Here is a 17,177-nt window from a genome sequence, read left to right on the forward strand (position 1 = left end):
GGATTGAATTAAATCATATTATGTTTCTACGAGTCTCAATCCTAGATCAAAAAAAAATCAAATACCATAGATACGGTATTACCATAGATATGGATATTCATAGATCATATTATATACTTACGTGAACAAGTAAATCACTATGGAAACTATCGCAAACATATCAACGACTTGCATTTATCTTCTTTTTTTGTTGCACACGCGGTGCTTCTACTCTATCTATCCTTGTCGAGGACCTATCGTCCACGTGTCAAATTTGAACCTTCATTTTAAAAATTTAATTTGTAAAATGCATATATTTGAACAATAAATTGAATGTTTACTATCACAAAAATTAAATTATATAAAAAATACATTTAGCCACTCCGTACGAATATTAATATTCTTAGGAAATTTAACCAGAAAGTATGCATGTGGTTTAATATAAATAAAAGAACAACTGAATACTTTACTTGCCTATGAAAAGGTAATTCGGGGACCTTTATATTAGAACTTCCAAACACCTTACAATCATTTTTACGGGTATTTAGGAAGTCCAACGAAAAAAAAATAGAAATATAATTGCACAAACTTAAAATTAACTTCAATAAACACACTTGCATCCTTGGCTATATAAAAGTGGTCGATAAAAGAGTATTTAATACAATTTTTAAAATAAAAAACGCAAAAAACAAGCATCGTTACACAATGGAAATAAGATTATGACCATAGATAAATGAAACATGTTTAGATTGGAAAGTGCCCATAAGGACAATGTAAACACTATTTGGCGCTATTCTTGCAACGGTCGCGACCCAAAACCTTTGAAAATTTCGGAGCGGTTCGGCTTTTTCCGGAATTATATCGCCAAATATTGTTTATTCAAATTTATTATTATTTTCGTTCGTTTATTTATAAATAAAATACAGTGTGTTGCATACAAGAAACTTTATTTTATATAAGGACGTAAGTATGAAATACCTATGAAACATTGGAAACCGACGTTATGCCACGATCCACGATGGTTTTTGCAGTTCACAGTTCACAGCACAGCTTTTTAAGTTTTTAATGCCACTTTTTCACAATTATCACCGGTTGAAGTAAATAAAACTTGAATTAAACTCACAAGATAGCAATAATTACCTTGAAAATGAACGCTATAAACACTTTTCGGAATTTCTTTAATGAGAGCGGTTTAGATTTTGAAAGATTATTATGATTGTGATTATGATTTTTGAAGATTCTGACTTTGACAAGAGAAAATTATTTTTGTTTTTGTTTGCCGTTGTTCTTAGCGACCGCTATAGCAGCGCCAGATCGCGACCCAGAATAATTTCGCGACCCAAAATTTTGACGGGCTTTCTTTCCAATCTAAACTTGTTGCATTTATCTATGATTATGACATATGATTATGACAAGATGATTATGACAATATGATGACAATGAAAAGTTGGTTTCCATAACAATGTATAATTTGTAATTTCTAAACCGTAAAAAATTGTGATCATTTTACAAATACGTACGTGCAACTACTAATGCGCATGCGCAAAGTAAGGTCCTCGGAAAAGACAAACCTATTGAGCGTTTCATAAGTGCAATAGAGAAGGTTTGAAAATGGCATGTCCTGATGTGGAAGACATATTTCTTAACGCTAAACTTATGGCGTTGATTTATCCACGTAAGTATACCTATATGATCTAGGGAACGATGCCAGAACAAACTATAACTTACCTCCTCCATTTTTAAAACAAAGATATGGAAACCGCCAAACGTTGGCCAGGTCCACAGCGAATCCGATCACCGACAAAAGAAAATCGACTTTTTTGCCCCAGGTCTCTCGATGATCGGCCGTTTGCATGGTTGTCGCTTGCAAATCCCTTCTGCGGTTGGGCACCGCCGATTTACACGTCGTTGCCATGGTAACTAGTGACTGCTTGTGTCGTCCTCTTCGGCCGATGGTATTCTGTGGTCGTGATGGTGGTAGTAGAAACTAGAAACACTGAAAAATGTTTCCATTAGAATCCTGAGTATTTTTCATCAAGAATGGACTAATTTCGTATTTCTCTATTAGATGAAAATAAATCAGCGTTATGGTTTTAATAAGTTAAAACAGCCTCTACACTATGCGGAGAACTCTTCGAAGCAGGCTAAAGTCGCGTTTCGCCTCCCAACTTTGTTTCATTTCGGTTTATTTCCAGTTGTCTTGACCCACTTCGGTTTGCCTCGACCTACCTTCTCGATTCTTAAAAGCGCCTGAAAACTACTCGTGGGCGCAGGGTGATTTTTTTGGCGTTTCCTTTTGCCTCGTTCAATTTTGTTTCTGTCTGAGCTATTTCAAAAACGTGGCGGTATCTGTACCCGCGGCAAAGGACTTTTTTTCATAAATCTCAGCGAAATAAGTAAACCTAGACGTTTCTAAAATAGCTGATGTTATGATGATATTTCGTTAATTACATCTCGTTTTATGTGGGTCACACTGTATGATATACAGTGTGACCCACTCAAGACCGGGCACCCTCCATAAAATCTGTGTTTATAGTCCGATTTTGATGATTTTTTTTCAAATATAAAGTTTCAAAAAATGTACTTTAGGGCTCAATGTCATGTTATTTCGCAAAAAACAAGGCCTACTTAATAAAATTTTTGTGGTGAAAAATTTGCAAAATCATATTAGCGATTTTTTTTTAAAAAATTTGAGAACACCCCTACATTCGGCATCCCCCAAAACAGTTCTGTACCAAATTTCGTTTAAAAATATTAATTATTAATAATTCTGCAGGTTAAATTAAATAATTCCCTATTTTTGCCAATTTAACGATGAGTTATCAAGTAACCCTTAAAAAAAACAATCCACGACAACGAGTTTTATTACAAACAATGATAAAAATACTACAAGCAACACAATAACCGAATAATAAGTTAAACATATTCAAATAATTCTAGTTGCTTCTACAAGCCCTCCATTCAGTTCAATACATTTGTCGCATCTTTTTCTTAGATTAACAGTTACATTCCTAAGCTGCTGTGGTGTAATATTTGCAGAAGCCTCTGTAATTCTAATACGTAATTCATCTACAGATTGAGGTCTAGACTTGTAAACTTGTTGCTTTAAGAAACCCAAAAGAAAGAAATCAAGGGGTGTTAGGTCCGGGGATCTCGGTGGCCACTCAATTAGCGGGCTATTTCGACCTATCCACTTATTTTCAAAATTTTCATTTAACCATTCCCTGACAACTGCCGCGTTATGCACAGGTGATCCGTCCAATTGAAATTTTAAATTCAAACGGGTTTGGCATGGTAAATTATGTATTGCATCCCAAAAGTCATTAATCAGAAAATTCAAAAACGTTGGACTATTCAAATTTCTCTCAAAAAAATATGGACCAATGATTCTATCATCAAGTATGCCACACCACACATTTAATTTCTGAGAATACTGTCTTCTTGTATTGATCACCCATTCAGGGTTTTCGACTGCCCAGAATCGCGAATTTTGAGAGGATACTACTCCGTTTGTACTAAATGTTGCCTCATCACTAAATAAAATTTCTTTTAAGAAATTTCTATTATTTAAATACTCTGCTTGAGCCCATAAGCAGAATTCAATCGTCTAACATCATCTCCGTTTTCCAAAGTGTGTAAAATCTTTGGTTTAAAGGGTTTAACTTTATTAGTTCGCAAACATCTCCTAATATTTTCCCTTGGTATATCCAAATCAACACTGGCGCCTCTAATGCTTGCACGAGGATTGTTACGAAAATATTCTAATATTTCCTCATTCCGCCTATTTATTCAATGTTCCGGCCTTCTGTTTTTTAGTAAGTATTTTGACACACAACCAGTTTCATTAAAAACTCTATTTATTCGTTGAACCGTGCTTCTACTTACTGCAGGTCTGTCGGGATGTCTGTTGTTAAATTCTCTGGCAGCTTCTCCTGCTTGAAGATAGTTATCACCCACTAAACGAATCATTTCAATTTTATCCCTAATATTTAATTGTTCCATAATGCAAATAATATTTCTTGATACAACACTTTTCTGCGTGCTATTAAATTAATATTCAATTCTACGCTGCAAGAATTGACAGCTAATAAAACCCATTGTTGTGGATTGTTTTTTTCAAGGGTTACGTTATAACTCATCGTTAAATTGGCAAAAATAGGGAATTATTTAATTTAACTGCAGAATTATTAATAATTAATATTTTTAAACGAAATTTGGTACAGAACTGTTTTGAGGGATGCCGAATGTAGGGGTGTACTCAAATTTTTTGAAAAAAAATCGCTAATATGATTTTGCAAATTTTTCACCACAAAAACTTTATTAAGTAGGCCTTGTTTTTTGTGAAATAACATGACATTGAGCCCTAAAGTACATTTTTTGAAACTTTATATTTGAAAAAAAAATCATCAAAATCGGACTATAAACACAGATTTTATGGAGGGTGCCCGGTCTTGAGTGGGTCACACTGTATATTCCATAACAATATGTAGAGTAGATATTTAAAAACAAATCTTTTCACACAATCTGCAGGAATATAATTACAGTATGTTTATTATTTAATGTTATTATAATAAATTAGTATATAAAATTGTATTGTTATGTTTGTTTACGCGGCCTTAATTGATTAATATAACAGTAGTATTTCTTGATGGGAAATACTGGCAACATCATCAATATATCGAGTTGATTGGGAAAATTATTGATTGACACGATGTCAATAAAAGATACATTTATATATAATAACATGAGTTTGATATAAATCCATTCAAAAATAAAAAATAATTAGACGATTTTTTAAAATAGTTTAACACCGTGGATAATAACATATAGGTAAAAGGCAGACCGCCAGAAGAGTTAGTCACTGCGTATTGCCCTGCAGTTTTACGATTAAGTTTTGGAAATATATTTTTTACTATATTGTAATTAATGATGTTAAACAATGATCAAAACTAAATACCCAAGCAGCATTTGGACGTCGGGACAACGTTGTGTCACGCGACCAAACGTCGGGGCGCAACGTCGGCACAACCTCGTGCCAACCCTAGTCTGCACTAGTTTGGAGAATAATTTTTGGGTCGAAACGACGTTGGATACCGACGTTGGCTAGAAGCCTAATTTAGTACAAACTGCAACGTTGTTTAAAATCCTAATTCACAAAAATACAAAACTAATATGGCGTCTAAGTCGCGTTTTATCCTAAATTGGGATAATTATAGTAAAAATATTATTTTTATGGTTTAGTTAGAGACATATGTCAGATGACAGTGAAGGAAAACAAAACAAAAGTATTTAAGTGTGGAGGATGTTTGAAGATCATAATTATTGAAACACTTTAACCGACTCTGTAACTCGTTACCCAAGGCAAAAAAGTTAAACGCAAAGAACTTTATTTATAAATGTATTGTTTCTACTTTGAAAAATACTAATGGGCCTTAAAATTAAAGAAGTTTTAAAAATTTTCTTGATTTTTTTTTTTAGTAAAATGAGAATAATTTATTCGCAGTCGAAAAAATTGTTTCCGCGTGTTTTTTAGGGTCAAATATTTCACACTGAACTGTCTGACTGAACAGAACAATGAAGTGAAAATTTAAAATTTAAGGTTATGGTTCAATACAGTTGCAAAAAGGTAGTGACTCGACGTCCTACCAACGTAAGAATAAGGAAATCTAAACAACGTTGGAATTAGTAAAACAGACGACGTTTGCATAACGTTGGAATAAGTCCTGAAACTGACGTCGGAAAACTCTATATTGTCCAACGTTGTAACTACGTTGTCCGAATCACCTAAAGATCACTAAAGCAAAAAAGGTTTATTTGACGTCGCAGAAGCTTCTACTTTGCTGTAGTAGTAGTCCAACGTCGGCACAACGTTATAAAAACGTTTAAATTTATTTTAATACCCATGGTAGGGAGCTAACTATTTTTTGTAACTAATCCAACGTTGTGTTTAGTAAACATGTGGTCGCAAGTCGTGAAAATGCTACTTGGGTAATCTTTTCCAGATAGAATATTTCCAGAAATATTTCGTAAAACATTCCAAGAAATATTTCGTCAAACATTAGTGTAGAGGCTGTTTAAAGAGTTTTATGCTTGTTTTTTCTCAAACGGGCAATGTAAATAGAGCAAAATAGTTCTTTTTATACAAAACGATAAAATGGTATTATATATTAATTTCGGGAGACGATAATGCAATTTTATCGTCGTGTATAAAACAATATTTTTTTCCACAGCCAGTTACGTTTTAAAAAATATTCAGAAATTATTATTTCAAGGAATTTATTACGAGTAGAAAAATATTGTGCTGGGTTGGCGTTAGTTTTTATGTAATTTGACAAATAAATAAAGCTGTCTGTTTAGTTATCAGTTTTGAGTCAATATTTTTTAATTCTCTTTCGTGTCGATTGCTGATTGAATTGGATCCAGAAATGGCTCGAAACGAAATAAGTAAATTACCAACAGATATTCAGGCTGAGGCAACAAACGCCATATCCAAGCTACTTCCATTTAAATCCCGAATAACTTATGAAAAGGAATACAAAAATTTTCAAAAATGGAAGCAATTAAAAAACGTGAGAAGAAATAAAGTTTTTAACCTATCCTCGCTGTTAAAGTTTAAAGTATCATTTAATCTACCGTTGCGGGTTAAAGTACTATTTTATCTACTATTTTTGATAGATATAAGGCAATTTTAACAGTTGCTATAGAAAAAAAGCAATTTTAATTAGACCTGAAGCGCTAATAACAGTTGTTAAACTGAAGCTTGTTTCTTTTTGTATCGGGCCGATGATACAGCCGTTTGTAATGCGATCTATTTATACCGGAATCCGTACAATGCATACAATTTTAGGTCTGACGAGAAGGGGGCGCACACGTCCAATCCAGAGACACTTTAAAATGTTGGTCAAGACCACTCGACCGCTGCCGCCCGAATATACACGTCCATCAATCAGCGACTTTCCATCGTGCCAAATTAATTCGCTTTAACGTAGCATTCGCGCGATTCCCACTGATTTTTACCTGGTTGTTTAGCTATATAAGGGATTTTAATTTTATGTTGAGTGTCTTTTATGGTATCTAGATAATCATCTAAAAAAATGTGTGTGCACTACAGGGTGTCCCAATATCCGTGGATATAGAACTAATACGTATGTTTGGTCACGTATGCAGAATACAAGAAAACCGCATATCAAAATCTCTGCTTTACGGTGAGTTTGTAGACGGCAAGAGGAGGCCGGGTGGACAACTCAAAAGGTACAAGGACATTTTCCACGAAAACTTAAATGTACCGATTTCTTTCGAAAATCGACAACTATGAAAATATGAACCCTTCCTGGACACAAACGGTATATTGTGAGACAGGAAATTGTAGAGAGAAACAAGCCCTATAACACAGGATACAACATTTTAATGAACAGTGATTTCCATAAAATCAATAAAATGAAAAATATACGAAATAAAATAAATGTACCGATTTCTTTCGAAAATCGACATCTATGAAAATATGAACCCTTCTTGGACACAAACGGTACATTGTGAGACAGGAAATTGTAGAGAGAAACAAGCCCTATAACACAGGATACAACATTTTAATGAACAGTGCTTTCCATAAAATCAGTAAAATGAAAAATATACGAAATAAAATAAATGTACCGATTTCTTTCGAAAATCGACATCTATGAAAATATGAACCCTTCCTGGACACAAACGGTACATTGTGAGACAGGAAATTGTAGAGAGAAACAAGCCCTATAACATAGGATACAACATTTTAATGAACAATGCTTTCCATAAAATCAATAAAATGAAAAATATGCGAAATAAAATATATGTACTGATTTCTTTCGAAAATCGACAACTATGAAAATATGAACCCTTCCTGGACACAAACGGTACATTGTGAGACAGGAAATTATAGAGAGAAACAAGCCCTATAACATAGGATACAACATTTTAATGAACAATGCTTTCCATAAAATCAATAAAATGAAAAATATGCGAAATAAAATATATGTACTGATTTCTTTCGAAAATCGACAACTATGAAAATATGAACCCTTCCTGGACACAAACGGTACATTGTGAGACAGGAAATTATAGAGAGAAACAAGCCCTATAACATAGGATACAACATTTTAATGAACAATGCTTTCCATAAAATCAATAAAATGAAAAATATACGAAATAATATACATGTTCTGATTTTTTTCGAACATCGACATCTATGAAACTATGAACCCTTCTTGGACACAAACGGTACATTGTGAGACAGGAAATTGTAGAGAGAAACAAGCTCTATAACATAGGAAACAACATTTTAATGAACAGGGCTTTCCATAAAATCAATAAAATGAAAAATATACGAAATAAAATAAATGTACCGATTTCTTTCGAAAATCGACATCTATGAAAATATTAACCCTTCCTGGACACAAACGGGACATTGTGGGACAGGAAATTGTAGAGAGAAACAAACCCTATAAGATAGGATACAACATTTTAATAAACAGTGCTTTCCATAAAATCAATAAAATGAAAAATATACGAAATAAAATAAATGTACCGATTTCTTTCGAAAATCGACATCTATGAAAATATGAACCCTTCCTGGACACAAACGGTACATTGTGAGACAGAAAATTATAGAGAGAAACAAGCCCTATAACCTATAACATAGGATACAACATTTTAATGAACAATGCTTTCCATAAAATCAATAAAATGAAAAATATGCGAAATAAAATATATGTACTGATTTCTTTCGAAAATCGACAACTATGAAAATATCAACCCTTCCTGGACACAAACGGTACATTGTGAGACAGGAAATTATAGAGAGAAACAAGCCCTATAACATAGGATACAACATTTTAATGAACAATGCTTTCCATAAAATCAATAAAATGAAAAATATGCGAAATAAAATATATGTACTGATTTCTTTCGAAAATCGATAACTATGAAAATATGAACCCTTCCTGCACACAAACGGTACATTGTGAGACAGGAAATTGTAGAGAGAAACAAGCCCTATAACATAGGATACAACATTTTAATGAACAGTGCTTTCCATAAAATCAATAAAATGAAAAATATACGAAATAAAATAAATGTACTGATTTCTTTCGAAAATCGACATCTATGAAAATATGAACCCTGCCTGGACACAAACGGTACATTGTGAGACAGGAAATTGTAGAGAGAAACAAGCCCTATAACATAGGATACAACATTTTAATGAACAGTGCTTTCCATAAAATCAATAAAATGAAAAATATACGAAATAAAATAAATATACCGATTTTTTTCGAAAATCGACATCTATGAAAATATGAACCCTTCCTGGCCACAAACGGTACATTGTGAGACAGGAAATTGTAGTGAGAAACAAGCCCTATAACATAGGATACAACATTTTAATGAACAGTGCTTTCCATAAAATCAATAAAATGAAAAATATACGAAATAAAATAAATATACCGATTTTTTTCGAAAATCAACATCTATGAAAATATGAACCATTCCCCGACACAAACGGTACATTGTGAGACAGGAAATTGTAGAGAGAAACAAGCCCTATAACATAGGATACAACATTTTAATGAACAGTGCTTTCCATAAAATCAATAAAATGAAAAATATACGAAATAAAATAAATCTACCGATTTCTTTCGAAAATCGACAACTATGAAAATATGAACCCTTCCTGGACACAAACGGTACATTGTGAGACAGGAAATTGTAGAGAGAAACAAGCCCTATAACATGGGATGCAACATTTTAATGAACAGTGCTTTCCATAAAATCAATAAAATGAAAAATATACGAAATAAAATAAATGTACTGATTTCTTTCGAAAATCGACAACTATGAAAATATGAACCCTTCCTGGACACAAACGGTACATTGTGAGACAGGAAATTGTAGAGAGAAACAAGCCCTATAACATAGGATACAACATTTTAATGAACAGTGCTTTCCATAAAATCGATAAAATGAAAAATATACGAAATAAAATAAATGTAATATAAATAAAGTTTTTTAATTGGTATAGAATATCATATCGTGCAATTTTTTATAGTGGAAGAATTGTGTTGCGAAACTTACAATATAAAAATAATTTCAACCTTCATAAGGCAAACTAGCAGTAAGTGCCATTATAAAATAAAGAAGAGTATATGCCAATGACGTGTAATGCTTGACCTCGTCAAAATTGTCATTACCAGCCGTCTTTGACGTCGTTTTTTTTCTGTCGTATAGTATTTTTGAGCCAAAATGTTAACATACCTACATAATTTCAAATTTCAACCAAAAGAGAAGAGCCTTCCTAATTACTACTGAACTTTTCAAATATTTAAAGCAAATAATAACACTTTCTTTAAAGTTATTAATACGTTTTGTTTAATGAACTTGGTGGTACTTACTAAATTACGTTCAACTTCTAAAAGGATATTAGTACGAGGCATGTTTTTTAAGTAAGTACCGTTTTGCGATTCCGCCGCCGCAGCGCTACGGTCGGCGTTCCGCGCATGCGCGCTGGTTACCTACATCTCTTGTCTATGCACAGACGCCAGACGCCAGTACAGTCTGATTCTTCATTGTATACGTTGTTTATTGAGTGTTTAAGATGCCTCCGACAATCGTGAGCCCCGCCGATTGTGAAGTACGGGCTGTCATACGATTTCTTAGTGCTAAAGGCGTAAAACCGATCGATATTCATCGTGAGATCTGTGAAGTTTACGGACAAACCATTATGAGTGATGGAATGGTAAGGAAAAGGGTGAGAGCATTTAAAGATGGCCGCACAAATGTGCATGATGAAGAACGGAGTGGGCGTCCTTCGGTCGTTAATGAAGATTCGGTGCAGAAAGTGGACAAAGAGGTGAAAGAAAACAGACGCTTTACAATTTCATCATTGTGCGACTACTTTCCTCAATGTTCTCGTAGTGTTTTGTATCGCATTGTGACCGAGAACTTGAATTACCGGAAATTGTGTTCACGTTGGGTTCCGAAAATGTTGATGGATTTGCACAAAACCCAACGTTTAGGCAGTGCATTGACTTTCCTTGAGCAGTACCACAATGAAGGTGAAGATTTTTTAGACAAAATTGTTACTGGTGACGAAACATGGGTGGCCTACGAAACACCAGAATCGAAACAACAGTCCATGGAATGGCGACATTCATCATCACCCAAAACAGTGAAGTTTAAGCAAACAATTTCTGCCCGGAGAATCATGTGCAGTTTTTTGGGACAGAAAAGGAGTATTGCTAGTGGAGTTTCTGCCTCGTAATGAGACAGTCAAGGCAGCATCTTATTGTGAGACATTGAACAATCTGCGCCGTGCAATCCAAAACAAAAGACGTGGCAAGTTGAGTAAGGGTATTGTTTTGCTGCATGATAATGCCCGTCCACATGTGGCTAATCGGACCAAAGATCTCATCAAATCTTTTAAATGGGAAACTCTGATCATCCTCCATACAGCCCTGATCTGGCGCCCAGTGACTACCATTTATTCCTGCACTTGAAGAAACACCTGGGCGGTCAGCGTCTTCAAGACGATAACGAAGTCAAAACAGTTGTGATACAGTGGTTAACCAGTCAGGCGGCAGAATTTTATAAGGAGGGTATTGAAAAACTGGTGCCACGTTATGACAAGTGCCTCAATATTCACGGAAATTATGTAGAAAAGTAGATTAAGGTACAGGCTTTCATGTAAAAATAAAATTATTGCGATATCTTTGCACGTTTTTTTTTAATTCCAAAACGGTACTTACTTAAAAAACATGCCTCGTATAACAAAACCCTGTAGCACTCACCTCATTTCCCTGCCTATCGACCGTTACACTTATCTTTCCCCAAAAAATGTTCGCTCATTTCGGGAACACTAAACGTACACAAACGACAAACTGTCTCAGATATCTCGTACGTTAAAGAAACAATTTACGCCGAATCCCGAAAACTGTATAAATTCTAAATTGGTGTTTTTGGTGGGCGATGACTTAAATGACCCACTAAGTAACTCGATGATTTCTCTGTATAATAATCGGAGATACGATAAAGACTTCACGGTAATGTCGTTATTTTAAATGGGTGTTATTTGTTAACTGAAATGGGCTATCTTTTGCGGTTTAATGATATTATGAGCCATTTAGATTTTTTGCATTCTTAGTAATTTTTTTCTGTAGATTTTTAATAATGATTTGTTATTTAGATTTAATCGAGCATTTAATCTAAAAACATTTTATTTGATCGAGGTTTTCCAAAAGTATAACTCTATACAGACTTAAAAGTTTGTGGTAAAACTTAATCAATTAAACTATAGTTAGAATAATAATGCATATATGCTGAAAAATACAGGGTTCGGCAATAGTGCGTCGGGCATGTGTAGCTCCTAGAATAAAAAACTTGGCAATTTTGTTTAAGTACAATCCTAAATTATCTACGAGGATGTATTTCAGGAAAATATTTTAACTTCTATAGGGTGGCTCAAAAAAGTGTGAGTATATAGATCGGGACGATTTTTTTTTAAATGGAACACCCTGTATATTATTGTATTTTTGGCTTCCTTTCTTATCTCTTGACATAATCTTAAGATATTATTAAATATGTTTTGATAGTTTCGGAGATATTTAATAAATAAATAAAAAACATATATTTTCACCCTTTCTTAAAAAAATATTACAAATACGAGAACTGTCCTGAAATCAAAACTATATTAGGTATTTACTTTAGATGGTCTATACTTACTTTGCTATAAATTTCGTATTCTTAAATCATACAGGGTGTTCAAAATTCTACCCCAAACTTTTTAAAATATAAAATAATTTATCTTCGTTTTTTTAAATGGAATACCCTGTATATTATTTTTTCAATAGATTGAGAATTAAAAAATGAACATTTTTTGTATTTAAAGCATTTCAAAATTTTTAATGGTTTCGCAGATACACGCAGATGTTTGTTTACACGATAATTTTGATACATTTCAATTACAAAGCTGAGATGAAAGTTTGTGTTTGTATACTGCTTCCATACGCTTGACATCGATTTCCTAGTATTCGCGGGTGTCAACTGCTTAATCTCCTTGCGATTTTTTTTTGCTTTCATGACCGAAGCGAAACATTTTTTTAGGCCGTGCCGCTTGACAGCTTCAAAACTGAAATAGTTTTTAGGTTAGGTTTGGGTGTCACTTAGTGATCATAGTATAGTCTGTAAGTCTGTAATAACTTTGAATTTGACAGTTCCCGCGGGCTTTTCTAGTGTTAATTTTATTAGGTTAGCAACTTGCGGCCATGCTGACGCAATGCCGTCTCTAATAGAATAGCCAAGCAACGAGATTTATGAAGTCACACTAGTTAGATACTACAAATTAATAACTATGTTGTAGAATACATGGAAAACATAATTATTCCTCGATTTGTTGGTTTGTATTTTAAAAATGATATAGTTTACATGAAATACATATAATATACAGTTAATAAATACAATATATATATACCTATTTATATTAATAAATACTTTGGCAGATAAACTATGAACCATACAAATGCAGCAAATGTTTTACAATATGACTGAAATCGTACTCCATAGTCAATGTAGATAGTTTTTGTGTTAAGAATAATAATTTAAAAAAATATGTGGTCATCTTTTGACAAGTTTATATTAGTTTATTAATTGCAGTAAACATTATAATATATAAATAAATTTTGTGAATGCAAATAATAATACATCACTATTAGTAGATATTGAATGTTTTTTGTTAAATTAGATCGATTTTCGACCCCCAAAATTTAAAATATATTTTACATTTTACCCATTATCTTATGTTCCACCTATTCATTATTTGTATATTGTAAAACATTTGCTGCATTTGTATGGTTCATGTTTATTAGCCAAAGTATTTATTATAATAAATATGTATATATCATATTGTATTTATTAACTGTATATTATGTATATTTCATGTAAACTATATCATTTTTAAAATACAAACCAAAAATACGAGGAATAATTATGTTTCCATGTATTCTCCAACATATTTATTAATCCGTATTATCTAACTAGCGTGACGCCATAAATCTCGCTCCGTAGCTGTTCTAATAGAGACGGCATTGGTCTAATATTTAGAAATGTCAAAAGCTGATGACATTTTACTTTTGTCAATTATGACATTTCGTGTTGATTTTTGCAAGAAGAGGAAGAATTGTCACTTGTTTTATTATTTTCCTTTTCTATTTCACGAAAGTAAAAAGAGTTACCTATCTGATTCGTTCAGGCTAGTTCAGGGACCCAATTTAAAGAATATCAGTAACTTTTTTGATAGAGGGATTTTATATTTGCCATGTTGGTAAAAAATAACGGTCAAAATTCAAAGTTATTCATTTTATAGACTACAACTAAATAATCTAACGACCAAAAATCGAAAAATACATTTTAATTATTTGATTTTCAAACACAATTTGGTGTGGAATTTTCTTACCGAATACCACACGAGGTCAAATTAAATCCGGACATTTTTTCTCGTCTTCGACTCTCTCTTATTACTAGTGAAAATTCATTGGGTAGATTTGATAAACATTTACTCTGGAAAGTGCTAGAAGAAATATAAAACAGAACATTTTTTACTTCTCCATCTATTGAAAAAATAATGTACAAGGTGTTCCAATTAAAAAAAACGAAAAAAAATTATTTTATATTTTAGAAAGTTTGACGTAGAATTTTGAGCATCCTGTATGATTTACCATTACCATATTTATAGCAAATTAAGTACAGACCATCTAAAGTAAATATTTAACATAGTTTTGATTGCAGGACTGTTCTTCTATTTTTAATAATTTTTGTTAAGAAAGACTAAAAAATATATTTTTTTAACTATTTATTAATATCTCTGAAACAATCGAAATATATTTACTCATATCTTATCATGCAAAAATGCAATAATATACAGGGTGTCCTATTTAAAAAAAACCATCACGATCCACAATATACTTTAGATTTGCACTTAACCTTTCCGGGACCGTGCGGGGTATTTTAGGTACCCCAAAAGCGCCTTTTCTTTAATAACTTTTACAATTTTTATTTTTTTACAACTTTTTTCCTCTCAGGTAATCCTAAAAAATATATGACAAAACCCTTTTTTAACAAAAATACCCAAATAATTATTTTATTTTTCGCGAAAAACTGAAATTTACTGCCTGGGGTACCTCCGTCACCCCGCGGCCTGCAGTGATTCGAAGAATTATATACTGATGATGGGCTAACAAAAAAGATAGCTGCCGAATTTGCTTCGAATTCTGGGTGTGAAAAGCAATTCTCTAGCAGAAGGACTTGTACTTCTAAACGTTCTAAGAAGGAAATAAAATAGCAACAATTTTCACAAAACTGTAAAAACAGTAAAAACTTTATTTTTTGCCGAAACCACAGCTCTCATGACTCCTGCTAAAGGGATTCAACCAAATTCAAACTGAAGAGTCGGCTTTTTGGCCAGATCACGTAACAGAAAAACAAAAATATTATGTAGTACATGCAAAATTATTTATAATATTTACCGCAAAGTATATAAAACGTTTTTGACTCCTGACTGGCCGAAATAATGGGTAGAAAATTAATAAGAGTTTAGTTTTAAAATTAAATGTCTTTTTTTATATATTAAACAAATGCAAACTATTTAAATTATTGACGTTTTATTATAAAACTTTACAAATAGTTATTGATAATTTAACTGAGTGACAAAATGTTAATAGATTTTGAAATATTTCAGTGGGGTATCATAGTTACCCCACACGGCCCGAAACGTAACTTTTTGTAGCACGGTCCCGGAAAGGTTAAACAAAATTCCCAAGTTTTTATATTCTAGGAGCTACATAATACCCGACACACTTTTGCCGGACCCTGTATAACCTTACAAAATATAACAGCGACACCCAGACTCTAGTAAAATAAGTAAATTATTAAATTGGCTCTTTTTACAACTTTTAATTGATTTTATTATATACAGGGTGAGTTCTACTGTCTATATATGTCGATAAAAAAAACATATTTACCGTTTTTCAAATAAGTCCAAAGTAACCGAGTTATTCTACTTTGAAAATTTCCGAAAAAAAAAATGATTTTTTGCTTAAACTTTGAGAATCACTGGATCTTTTCTGGGTTTTCTTTCTTGTAGATTTAATTTATTACCTATACAGGGTGGTCCGAACTGTATTCCGGAAACTTCGGCAGCATATTCTGCAGAAAAAAATAAGTAAAAAAGTTCGTATAAATGTATGTCCCAAAATGCTTACTTTTGGAGATACAGGGTAGAAAAGTTTCATTTTTATTTCGATTTTTTCCAAATGATTTATGAAGCTACGTCAAAATTTGAATAAAATTTGAAGCAACGTTAAAATTTGAATAAAAATTGGTGTCTGGGAGTTTTTTGACATGAGAAATTCGATTTTGGTTTGGTTTGGTTTGGCGCGCTCTACAAGTAGGTGTCATATTGACATTAAAATCAGATTTCTCATGTCAAAAAACCCCCAGACACCAATTTTCACCCAAATATTGACGTTACTTCAGAAATTATTCGGAAAAAATCGAAATAAAAATGAAACTTCTACACCCTGTATCTCCGAAACTAAGCATTTTAGGACATATATTTAAACGAACTTTTTTATTTATTTTTATATGCAGAATATGCTGCTGAAGTTTCCGGAATACAGTTCGGACCACCCTGTATATTGCCATATTATCAAGAAATTATGTTTTTTAACTAAAAACTAAAAAAAATCCAAATTTTCAAAAATTTTGATCTGTAAAAAATAATAGAAATCCAAACATCTTACCAGCAGTGTGTTCTGATCATCTCTGGCTAACGCCACAGGATGTATATCAGCTGGAAACTGGAATCTGCCTGACCCATATGGATGTTGGATGATCTATGGATGTAGGACTTCTGAACTGATCTTGACGGGACGCCGCAATGCCTCCCGAAGACACCAATTCCATGCCACAGGGTCGCATGCGTGGAGATCGCGCCATCCTCTGGACCACAATATAGCTCTTCGAGCTATCTGATTGGCTGCGGCAATCTGAGGAAAGGGCAAGATAATTTCGCAGTAGGAAGTTGAAGGGGGGAGGGGGGACGATTTGAGCTTTAGATGGAGAGAGTTTTTTTTTTAGTTTTTATCTTTACGTTAAAAGCCAATAATAAAACTAAAAAG

At 32.9% G+C, this 17,177-nt stretch overlaps 1 protein-coding gene across 2 annotated transcripts in view; it reads right to left on the reverse strand.

The window, feature by feature from the left end:
* LOC115885596 (sodium-dependent dopamine transporter) overlaps positions 1–17,023 on the reverse strand; it is a 51,828-nt gene extending 34,805 nt beyond the window's left edge. For both annotated transcript variants that reach the window (XM_030904557.1, XM_030904556.1), the window contains exons 1-2: positions 16,800–17,023; positions 1,708–1,975 (exon numbers count right to left, since the gene is read on the reverse strand). In XM_030904557.1, the coding sequence (XP_030760417.1) occupies positions 1,708–1,894 (187 nt within the window). In that variant the 5' untranslated portion in view covers positions 1,895–1,975; positions 16,800–17,023. The remainder of the gene's footprint in view (positions 1–1,707; positions 1,976–16,799) is intronic.
* Positions 17,024–17,177: the final 154 nt, after the last annotated feature.

The sequence above is a fragment of the Sitophilus oryzae genome, unplaced genomic scaffold, assembly GCF_002938485.1.
Source record: "Sitophilus oryzae breed Bouriz unplaced genomic scaffold, Soryzae_2.0 scaffold_402_pilon_pilon, whole genome shotgun sequence".
Taxonomy (NCBI): domain Eukaryota; kingdom Metazoa; phylum Arthropoda; class Insecta; order Coleoptera; family Curculionidae; genus Sitophilus; species Sitophilus oryzae.